Source organism: Microcaecilia unicolor, chromosome 2 (genome assembly GCF_901765095.1).
Source record: "Microcaecilia unicolor chromosome 2, aMicUni1.1, whole genome shotgun sequence".
NCBI classification, from domain to species: domain Eukaryota; kingdom Metazoa; phylum Chordata; class Amphibia; order Gymnophiona; family Siphonopidae; genus Microcaecilia; species Microcaecilia unicolor.
The window spans coordinates 318,061,926-318,074,189 of NC_044032.1; the positions used below are offsets into that span (position 1 = coordinate 318,061,926).

The window sequence follows — 12,264 nt, forward strand, 5'->3', positions numbered from 1 at the left end:
GCTTGACAATCCGATTGTCTGGCAGGAACACTCTGCCCACTTGGGTGTCGAATCGAACTCCCAGATACTCCAGGGACTGAGTCGGGCGCAGCTGGCTCTTCTTCCAGTTGATGATCCATCCCAGGGAGCTCACAAGAGCAACTACCCGGTCCATAGCTTTGCCGCACTCTGCATAAGAGGGGGCTCGGATCAACCAGTCGTCCAGATAAGGATGGACTTGTACTCCTTCCTTTAGCAGGAAGGCCGCTATGACCCCCATTACTTTGGAAAAGGTCCGCGGAGCAGTAGCCAACCCGAAAGGGAGGGCTCTGAACTGGAAGTGTCGTCTCAGGACTGTAAAACGCAGAAAGCGTTGGAGAGGAGGCCAGATGGGAATATGCAGGTACGCTTCCTTGATGTCCAAGGAAGCCAAGAACTCTCCTGCCTTCACTGCCGCTATAACAGAGCGGAGAGTCTCCATGCGAAAGTGCCTCACTTTCCAGGCCCGATTGACCCCTTTGAGGTCGAGGATAGGCCGGACAGAACCTCCTTTCTTTGGAACCACAAAGTAAATGGAGTAACGTCCCTTGCCAATCTGATTTTTTGGCACCGGAACGACCGCACCCAGGCGGATCAGGTTGTCCAAGGTCTGCTGCACTGCCACAGCTTGACCGGAGACTTGCAGGGAGAGAGTACAAACCCGTCTCTTAAGGGTTGGCAGAACTCTAGCTTGTAGCCGTCTCTGATGACTTCCAGCACCCACGCGTCTGAAGTTATAGTGGTCCACTCGCCCAGAAACGAGGACAGCCGTCCTCCAATCTGCACTGGGGCGTGGACCAAGGCCCCGTCATTGGGTACGAGACCCTGGGGGAGGACCGGAGGGAGCACCTCCGGGACGGCGGTCTCTGCGAAAGGAATGCTGCTTGGGGGAGAAATTCCTCTTGAAGGAAGAGGGGGCAGAGGAACCCGACTTGCCCGGGCGGTACCGACGGGCTTCCAGCAACCGTCCTCTGGAGGTACCGGGACGAGTACTAGCCCGAGCTCTGACCTCTGGTAATTTCTTGCCCTTAGACGTGCCGAGATCGGTCACGATTTTGTCCAGCTCGACCCCAAAGAGCAGCTTGCCTTTAAAAGGCAATCTAGCCAGGCGGGATTTAGAGGCGTGGTCAGCAGACCAATGTTTCAGCCAAAGCCACCGCCGCGCAGAGACTGTCTGAGCCATGCCTTTAGCTGAGGCTCTCAAGACATCATACAGCAAGTCTGCCAAATAGGCTAAGCCCGATTCCAGGGCCGGCCAATCAGCCCTCAAGGAAAGATCCGAGGGGGAAGCCCGCTGCACCATAGTCAGGCACGCCCTGGCCACATAGGAGCCGCAAACTGAGGCCTGCAAACTTAAAGCAGCTGCCTCAAAGGACGACCTTAAGGCCGCCTCCAATCTTCTGTCTTGGGCGTCCTTTAGGGCCGTGCCACCTTCCACCGGCAACGCCATTTTCTTAGTCACCGCAGTGATTAAAGAATCCACGGTAGGCCACAGATAGGCCTCACGTTCACTCACAGCCAAAGGATAGAGGCGGGACATAGCCCTAGCCACTTTAAGGCTCGTTTCCGGGACATCCCATTGAGCCGCATGGCTCATGCACGTGGAAGGATCTAGGCGGGCGCTTCGTCCCCAGCATAATGGCAGAGCCAACAGGGGCTGAGGGAGAGACGTCCTCCGGAGAGGAAATCTTCAAAGTGTCCATGGCCTGTAACAACAGGTTGGGCAAATCCTCTGGGCTAAAAAGCCGCGCTGCAGAGGGGTCATCCGCTCCATCCGAGCGGGGATCTATCTCCTCCAAGGAATCCGCAAAGGACCGTTGGGGGACCTCAGACACGCTGCCCTCATCTACATCGGAGGAGACAAAGTCCTCCAAGGCCTGGAAATCAACCCGAGGGCGTTTACCTCTGGGAACCTCAACCTCTTTATCAGAAGAGGGAGCAGGGGCAGCGTTTTGCATGAGGAAAGCCTGATGCAGCAGCAAAACAAACTCGGGGGAGAAACCCCCCAGACTGTGCACTTCCGCAGCCTGGGCAACAGCCCTAGACGCACTCTCAACCGGCGCTCGCAATAGCGGGGGAGAGACATGCTGCGCATCCAAAATGGCGTCCGGCGCGAAACTCCGCGAAGGAGCCGCGCGGGAAGAACGGCGCTTAACTTTAGCCGCTTTGTGCCGTCGCTCAAATTAAGGGCGTTCATGGCATTAATGTCTCCAACCTCAAGGGCGGCCCACGAAGAAGCCGTCCGAGCCGCGTGGCCGGCCAAGATGGCGGAGGCGAGGAGCGGGGGATGGGCGTTTATGGCGGGAAAAAACCGCCACGCCGGAGGAACGACCGGGACATTCATCGGTCACTAAACTGTCACCCATCAAGGGCGAATTAAACGCCTTTAAAGACGTTTAAAATTTTTTTTTTTTTTTTTTTTTTTAAACGGAGCCAGCGGGAGGGGGGAGAAAAGGAGGGACCTGGCACCACCAGGTTTGCACTTGCTCAAAAGAGCCCTCAACCCCAGGCCTCAACAAAACCTAAGGATTAGGCTTGGAGGCCTAGCCAGAGCTGCTGCTGTGTGTGACCACCACCTGCTGAGATAGAGAACATACAGAGGAGTTTCCGGCAGCATATGACCACATATAGGGAGGCAAAAGTTTGCTCTCTATCTCCACCTGCTGGTAGATGGACACAACCCACCAGTCTATGGATTGATCAGCTTGATGATATGGAATCAACAATTTAAACCCCTCAGAGCACAGCAGGGGAGGCTTAGCCTCTCCAAGCCTCTTATACCGGGCACCTACGCACTTGGCTATCTACACTGCCACTGCAACAATCCGGGCCTCAACAAGCCTGGAAATTAGTGCATATCCAGGAATAAAACTTTGGCCTCAGGTGACAGAGGGATTCATGGCTACTGGGCTGCATTACAGTGTACTAACTAAATTGCTGAGAAGAAAACCACAAAAGTAAGTGACACCCTCCCTGGACAGCTTAGCTTATGCAGCAATGTGGTTCATTTCAAGAAATGCTAAAAACACAGTTTGTTAAAGCTTTCATGTAGGAACAATTTATGCTTATTTTATTAATGAACAGCAGTATTTGTAGTTTATAGCTAGTTTGTGATATTCGATATGTTGTTATTGTTTTTATGTTTTGTTTCTTTTATTATATTTGATTTGTAAACCGCCCAGGTTTTTAAAATAAATAAATAACATGATACCTTGTCGATACTTCAGAAGCAGTTCCCAAATCCCTCTGCGGGAGTAAGGATCCACCCCGGATGTGGGCTCATCTAAAATCACAACCTTGGATCCACCCACAAAAGCTAAGGCCACAGAGAGCTTTCGTTGCATGCCACCTGTCAAAATAATCAACAAAGACAAGAAAATCCATCAAAAGTCTTTGATGAAAAGGACTGGTCAGGAAACAGAGCTGGAACGGAAACCAGTGCACACCCACATACACCCCCTTCCTCAATTAACCTCACAGGCAGCTATCCAACGCCTGATTTTATAAACTGAAGAATGTCCATATGACAAGGGGGCATGGTGTAAGCAGGGTCAGGGCATGACTAGAACTAGACCAAAACAGATGTCCATTCCCCATTTCAGAAGAGGACACATCTGTGATCTCTGATAACAATGTCAGGAGTTAGACGTGTCCTCATGGATATTCAAGCAGGGGTGGACTGATAGTGTTCTGGGCCCTCGGGCAATAAGGGTTGTGGGCCCCTAATCACCTATCAAAATTGATTAAATTAGATGGAAACTAGGGGACAGTGGCCCCCCTACTGTTGTGGGCCCTCGGTCACTGCCCTATTCTTCCAATGATCAGTCTGTCCCCTGCATGGCAATAAGCAATAAGCACTGCATGGCAATAAGCAATAAGGTAGCAATAAGCACTGTGACCAACTCTGACAGCTAGTGCACAAGGTCACTACTGTGTTTTACCTGTCAGGACAGGCAATAGTGCAGCTGCACTAGTAAATGCAGTTGTGGTCTAGCCCTTCCATAGTGGACCACTGATCCCCTCATCCTTTCACCCCTCTGATCACATCTCCCTGGTACCCCCAAACGTCAATCAGCACATATCCCCAGCACCCCCATTGGCACATCTTCCCAGATCCACTACCCTCTGCTGCAAAAGTCCCTCTAAAGTAGCCCAACTCAACTCTCCTCCACGCCATAACTCACCACTAGGGGTCAGCACCACCATTTCGATAGCTGCAGCTGCAAGAGACAGGAACAGTGGGGACCACTCCTGTCCGGTTCACTACAACATAATTGAGGACATCCTCCTCATCAGGTGACACGCAGGGGTGGCTGGAGTATTCTGGGGGTGGGGGAAAGTCAGGTTGGACTACTTTAGAAGGACTTTTGCAGTAGAGAAAAGTGATCCAGGGACAGCCTCATTGTGGGGGGGGGGGGGGGGGTCGGAGATCTGGGGAGATGTGCTGATTGGTCTTTGGGTGGTGCTGGGGAGATGTGCTGATTGGGGGGTGTCCAGTGTTCAACACTCTACATCTGAGGTGTAAAATCACCACACAGATGTGACTGGCGGTTCCAAACCTGACTCAACTGCAAAGCGGGGCTATCGCCATCTTGTTTTTTAAAATGGGTGCTCCTGCTGGTCATCCCCCTACAGTGACGTCCATACAACCATGTATTTTAGAAAAGGATTTGCGTTGGCAACACATTTCTGAAACACTTGCTTATTGTAGATGTCTCAACTTGGACATCTTTTTTTCTGATTTAAATGCCTTTTCTAAAATGCCATTTCACATAGGCAGTGGCACTAAATATAATGCAGTGCTGTTACTGCACTGGCACTACTGTATCTGTGTAGTTTTGGCCAGCTATTCAGCAGACCTAAAATAAATATATTTATCTTTTACAGATAGCTGCTGAATACTGCTGCTGTCTAGATAATTCTTATGCCCACCCTCACTATGTCCCAAACAGGGCCCCGTATTATACAGATAGTATTGGGCTGTTCAGTGTGATTTTTGGCTTGATACTATCTGTATAATTTTTGAAAATGCATGGATTGTGTAATTATATGTTCACTGCAGGTGAATGAATAACTTTGTTTGAATATTGGCTCACCAGTGACCCAACAGCCACTGACAACCATAATAAAAATGAGAAAACCCTTAGTCATCAGTTTTCATCATCATGAGTCTTTGGGGTGAGGCTACAGGGACAGAAAACGAATGACACTTGCATTTCGCAGTACCTGAGAGCTGACTTGCTTTAGCATTTTTCTTGTGAGGCAATCCAACATCAATCACCATCTGCTCCATCTCTGCTTTCACTTTGCTTTCAGACAGCCCCTTTAGGCGTGCGTAGAACCAGATGTGTTCCTCAACCGTAAGTCTAAAGAAAGGAAAACGTGTGGCAGAGTTTCCTGCATTACTGGATAATGGGACGTGCTCTGTCGCTGAGGTAATGCTCTGTACAGGGTCAGTGGAAGAGCATTGGGCATCCTAGGTGAACCTTCATCCTTATGCCTCCCCCTACTGCCCCCTAAATTTAACTTTCAAGGCTCTAGTCTTTCCCCCCCCCCCCCCACCACCACCACCCTGACATCATGCTTTAACTCTGTTTTGTGCGTGTATCATACACACACACACAATGAGCACAACTTCCAAAAGTCATTTAGCCAGGTGCATGGGCTATTTGATAACTGCCCACCCTTCCTGCAGGTAAAAGCATGTGTTGATGGTTCTTTGAATGTGTGTTGCTGTCAAACAATTATTTTGCTTTGACTGCTGCTGCTCTTTGCTGCCCCCCCCCCCCCCTGAAGTTGCTACCCTAGGTAACTGCGTTGTCTTGCCTAGTGGTTGAACCAGCCCTGACCCTGAGGATGTCCAAAATGACAATAAGCACTGTCAGCAGCTCTGACAGAAAGAGCACAGGGTCAGTACTGTGCACTAGCTGTTATGACTCGCCATAGCGCAGCTGCACTCACTGAGATGTCAGTAAATGCAGCTGTGCTACCGGCCCCACCACAACAGACTGCAGGCTTTTCTTTTTTGGGAGGCTATCTTATATTGCTTTCCAGTACCACCAAAACTTACTTTACCAAACCTTTATGCATGTGTACCCCTTAAACAACTGGGCCCCTAATGGCCATCTCAAACTGTGCTCTGGTAGAATACTTTTTAGTTGCAAAGTCAGAGATGTGCTGCTTCCAAAATTCTATTTAATATTTACTGTTGTCTTCATTTTCCTTGTTTCTTAGAGGAGGAGAAGGAGGAGTGGAGATAGAGAGAACCAAACTAAGAATGGGTACTCTTTTGCAGCAGGCCCCTGAAGTAGTAGAATGGAGGAAAAGCAAAGTTCCTGGAGGGAGGGATGTGATCTATGGTATTCTAGCAGGAAGAAACGACAGCTTCAGAAGACAGAGGAACCCATGAACTCTTGATCCCATGTGGCTTACAGGTGCCACAGGGAAATGTCTGGATTGGATAACTTCCCATTCCTTACTCCCTTATAAATGGAGGCTTCCTCTCAAACTTAACAGTACTATGTAGATAACTAGAAAAGAAACAAGGAAATGGATACATTTGTTGGTCAATTAAGTACTCACGCATCAAAAAGGACATTGTGCTGTGGACAGACTCCCAAATTCTGCCTGATAGAGCTGAGCTCAGAGCGGATATCCTTCCCCAAAATAAACGCTGTGCCCTGAGTAGGGGGGAACAAACCTGTTAAAATCGACCTGCAAAGAAATAAGAGAAAGTGTGTGAAGCATAGAAAAGAAAACCCCTATAGGAGTTCAAAGTACCCATTTCCCCCTGCTCCACTGTCACATAGAACCTTTAACCACTACCACATTGATTCCGGGAATACCAAAACTAGACCCAACTACAGCAGCTGAGCAGCAGTTACTATTAGATCACCTGTCAGGGAAGTAAAATGGAAGAACCCAGATCAATCAGGGGTCAATATTCAAAAGCTTTACCCTGCAAAAATGTTTCCCTTTTAACTTGCTAAACTTGTGCAGTTAAAATCACATGCCACACAAATCTAGCCACAGTGCAATATTCAGCATTATCCCTCTAATTTTTATTTGGATTTTTTACTCAACTCTAATAGGTCGCTTAGATTTAAGTTTACAGAATACCAACATTTGCATGTATCAGTATGAATTCTGCCATTTTGTAAATACACACTACAATGCTATAACAAGCAACTGTGACATGGGTAGAGGGCTTACATTTATGTGCGAAATTTACAGAATACTGGAAATTACACATGTAAAGAAGAAACTATGCCTTACCTTTCTTTCTTTTAGTCCTACCAGAGCAGTCCAGACCAGCAGATGGAGACAGAGAAAGAAAGTAGTTCTTTGTAATTTGCACCTCAAGGGTATAAAGCAGCACTGGAATGTTCAGTATTTCGACTAGCCAAGCAATTGTACCAATCAACAGAAACCACTCAACATTCTATTGCTGAATAAATACCTAGCCATACTAACAAGAAAGGTAGAACTTCAATCGACATGCAGCCCTTCCAGAAACAGAAGGTGCGTGAGAAGAATATAGGTTGAACCTCAACTGACCTGCAGTGCTTCCACTGAGTCAGGAGGAATAGGAGACTGAATATATTGAACCCAAATTGACATGCCGCAGGTCCACTTGAATCAGGAGGCGTGCGGGATGCAGCAGAAAGAACCTCAACTGACATGTAGCCCTTCCAGTAAGTAAGAAGGTGTGTGAGCTCAAGAATAGGGAAACTGGCCAGGACAACCAGCCTCAACAATAGGCCAGAATCCTTGTAAACCTCCAGCAACCCACAGAAGCGAGTCCTACTACTGGAGAGGGCAGCTGAACCTTATACGCAGATCAGCAGTGGCTCCCCATAGTTAGAAAGAGCAGGTGAACTAAACTACTCGGTGCTAGAGGCTTAGCCAACAGACCCACAGTGTAACCAAGCTACTTAGCCACTTAAAAGGTCTAAGCCCCATGACTTACTACAGAAAATGCCACAAACTGGTAGCCGCAGGATGCCGCTGGAGAAGCACAGCTGTTAAATGTTGTGCCATATCGCTAGAAGCTGTTGTAGCTATGACCAAGAGATGTTAGTTGCCAAAGTGTGACTTCAGCAGAGGGCCAGTGAAGCTAGACCATTGAACTGCTGGAGCTGTAACTAAAATGTAGAGCAGCAAATTGCCATATATATACAGTGCAATCCGCTTAAGTGCAAGGGTCTGGGACCAAAGAAATACATGCACTTAACTGTTGTGACCCAAAGATGCTTGAATCTGATAAACATATGTACAGTACTGTTTATTATTATACGTACAGTATACAGTCTCCGTTAACTGACATTAGGCTTACTTGAAGTAATCAGTTATAGTCCTCTGTACACTAATGGGTCTACGAGTTCCATAGACTACATCTACCAGACGGTAAAAACTTTCATAGCACTGACAATCCAGTGGCCTCCAGATAGGCCCGCATGGTGTTGAGACTCTCTAGCGCTCTTACAGAAGTGACAGGTGGAGGTTGTTGAATTTCGTCAGCATGTGCCTCGCTGCTCATTTCATCCTCTGTTTCATCATCAGCCGTTGTTGCCTGCGTGTAGGCGCATATCTCGACATCAGTGCTGTCGTCAGCTGTTTGTAGATCGTAATCAACAGCTACCTAGCGATGAAACTCCTCTTCAGTAACACCAGCTGGGATGTCAATAGCCTGTTCATCTGACACGTTTGCAACAGCTGCATCTGTTTCGTCCCTCTCCACAGCCTTAACAAAGCTTGCCCGCTTGTAGCAGTTCACAATGGTTGCCTGTGTAACATGATTCCAGGCTTCTTTTTGAATATGTAGGGAATCCAACAGTGATAGAATACGAGCCAGTTCAACAGCACGTTTATCCTTGCTAGTCTGGTCATCCATAACGCTCATCAGACGATGTAGCATAAGAGCCCGATAATGTTGTTTAAAATTGGCTATTATGCCCTGATCCATAGGTTGGATCAGAGAGGTAGTGTTTGGTGGCAGGAAGACCACCTTGACGTTAGACAGCCTGACATCATCCCTGTGTGCAGCACAATTATCACAAAGCAACAAAATCTAATGCTTTTGTGCCCGCATTCTAGTGTCTAACTTCTTTAGCCACTGCTTCCAAATTTCCCCAGTCATCCATGAATTTGTGTTAGCCTCGTATGACACAGGAAGTTGCTTAACTTTCTTGAAGCAACGGGGCTGTTTGCTCTTTCCAATGACGAAGGATTCCAACTTCTCACTCCCATCCATATTGCAGCAAAGGAGGATCGTCTGTCGGTCCTTCGACATTTTACCTCCAGTAGTTTCGGCATGTTTGAATGCGAGTGTTCCATCAGGAATCGCTTGCCAGTAGAGACTGTTTTCGTCAGCATTGAAAATGCCACGAGGTGCAAACTTGTTCAAGATGGTAGGAAAAACTGAAACAACCCAATTTTCAGCACCAGTCATCAGCGTCTTGTTTCTCAGCATGCTGTTTCTTGAATTTTATGTTGTTCCTCTCCTTCCATCTATCCAATCATCCAACAGTGGCTTTGAATTCAGTTAGTCCAAGACTTTCAGCTAGCTGGTTAGCTTTCTCCATAAGCAGTGGACCACTGACAGGAAACTGTCTGCTCCTGACTCGAGAAAACCACCAAAGAGCATATTCTACTTCCTCAGCTTTTCCTGCCCGTTTTTGTTTCCGTTGTGGATTTGTATTGTTTTGCCAGTCTTCCAGAAGCTGGTCTTTCTGCTTCAAGACACGTGAAATTTGACTGGGATTGACACCATATTCTTTAGCAATAGATGCTTGACTTTGTTTGTTTTCTAATTTTTTAAGAACTTCTATTCGTTCAGCCAGTGTTAGTCTTACAGTTACGCCGCAATGACGACGACCCCAGTGTACACTCTAACAACATTCTTTTGCTTATTCTGCCTGCGGCAGTAAAAGGGGCGGTAAATTTGAAATCTCGGTTGTCACGCACCAATCGGCTTCCATATTCCATCCATGTGCTTATGCGGAGTCTTCCCTGCAGAGGAGCAGTCTTAAACCATGCATATAAGCGAATCTTGCACTTATCACTGGTGCGCTAAACTGAAGTTTGTCCCCATAGAAATTGATGGTGCCAAAAACGGGACCGAAGTACAGCATGCAGTTAAACAGAGAATGTGCTTATCCGACGTGCACTTAAATGGAGTGCACTGTATATAGCCCTTGATTGACACAGAATTGAAAGCACTCCAACAGCTGATCCCTGCTATAAGAGAGTCCAAAAACTGGCTGCCACTGGAGTTCTGCTATTGAGGAAGATGTGATGCAGCTGCGACGCAGAACTTGCTGGTGCCCTAGCACTGGATGCTGACTCTGGCAATGCCATCAGAGCTGCCATCCTGTAGCGAAAGTGTGGCTACTCATGTGTGAGCGCTGTGAGCCGTTGACTGAAACAGCTAAGTTGAAATAATTAATCAGGTCTGAAACAGCACCAGCCTCCAGCTGCTTCCAAATTCGAGACTGGGCGCCGGATGCTACAGAGCCTACGGCCCACAGCTGGCTGTCACTGGAGAAGCAGTGACACATAGGTGGATGCGATTGATCGAAGAGTGCTATGTCAAAGAAACCATATCAAGAAGGGGACAGGCATCAGTGTAATGCCAGCATGCAGTGTACCACCAAAGCAGCAAAAGTGCCGATAAGGCCACTACACCATGTAGTAGGCTGGTAAAACTGAGGTTGTATCCTGGAGCTGACTGCCACTGCCGCTTGCCTCTGACCACTGCTCTCCATGCTGTGCCATCCCATCAACAGATGCTGCTGCTGCCTTTGGGGATGTGCCCTGCAGTAGGATGAAACTGAAGCTGCACCCTGCAGACAGCTACTGTTGTCAAGCTGTTCCAAACATATGATATCCGTATACTGAGACAAAGCTGCCTCTATATCCAAATGCCTTATGAAGGTAGGTGGTGGCACTGGAAGTATTCCATACAATAACATGTTGTGACCTACAAGACGATGTTGCTAAACCATGTCATGCCATTAGCAGCATTGCTAAAACTGAGTCATGCAGCATGATGCTGCTGATGACAAAACTATATACTGCAGATGGCACAAGAGCAGATGTCGAATCGGAGAAAATTTTTCTTCACCCAACGTGTAATTAGACTCTGGAATTCATTGCCGGAGAACGTGGTACGGGCGGTTAGCTTGACGGAGTTTAAAAAGGGGTTAGATAGATTCCTAAAGGACAAGTCCATAGACCGCTATTAAATGGACTGGAAAAATTCCTCATTTTTAGGTATAACTTGTCTGGAATGTTTTTACGTTTGGGGAGCGTGCCAGGTGCCCTTGACCTGGATTGGCCACTGTCGGTGACAGGATGCTGGGCTAGATGGACCTTTGGTCTTTCCCAGTATGGCACTACTTATGTACTTATGTACTTATATGTGGCTAAGCCATACCAAGCGGCAACCTCAGCCAAAGATGTGTGGAGCTGCTGGCTTTTGCCAAAGCAATGCTACAGAGAAGGCTGTCATTGAAGCCACTGTATCCAGTACCCTTCCAGGCATCCAGCTGTATAGAGCAGCTTCAATGACAGCGTTCTCTGTAGCATAGGATAACCCAACCTAGAGATAGGGAAGCAGATGCACTCAGTAACAGTGCAGGAGTGCATTTTGCTTCACTGAATTATGTCTCAAGCAGCTATGTGCGACAGCCCTACACACAGCTAAATGAGTATGTAGAGTAGCAAGTACTTAAATAACACCATACAAAGAAATGCTAGGGCCAGTGATGTAGCCGCAGAATAACCACAGGCGATGAGTTGCATTCCCGGCCTCAGAATGAATCTGAATTCTGAAGGACATGAGGAAGGCTCCGAGCTGTGCTGCCCTGGAAGCCATTCCAGCTTAGGAAAAGCAGAGAAGCACATTCCTTTTTTTTTTTTTAACCCTGTGTCAAACAGTGCAGCATTCCTCAGAAGAATCCTAACATATAAACTCTCCATAACAGTCATTCGGCGTGTGTAAACCCGTGGTACAGGCCAACAAAAGAGACTACAATATACCAGGACTGTTATAGCAGCAACCAACCTTTGATATGCTGAAATTAGCTCAGAAAAAATTCAGAATGGGTACTAAAGAGAAATAACCGACTAGCAGTTTGTTATTTGACTGCGAGCAGCGTAAACCGCGGCTCCTCAGAAGATTCGCCAATCACTGCCTGTCACAAACTCAGCAGCTAGCACAAGAGGAAGCTGAAAGAAGCAGCT

General features: G+C 47.5%; 1 protein-coding gene across 1 annotated transcript in view; it reads right to left on the minus strand.

Moving 5' to 3' along the window:
* The window catches only part of ABCA1 (ATP binding cassette subfamily A member 1), a 706,841-nt gene that overhangs the window by 363,578 nt on the left and 330,999 nt on the right, over nucleotides 1-12,264 (minus strand). Inside the window, 3 exon segments of the mRNA XM_030194329.1 lie at nucleotides 3,230-3,367; nucleotides 5,245-5,384; nucleotides 6,601-6,732. Coding sequence (XP_030050189.1) covers nucleotides 3,230-3,367; nucleotides 5,245-5,384; nucleotides 6,601-6,732 — 410 coding nt within the window.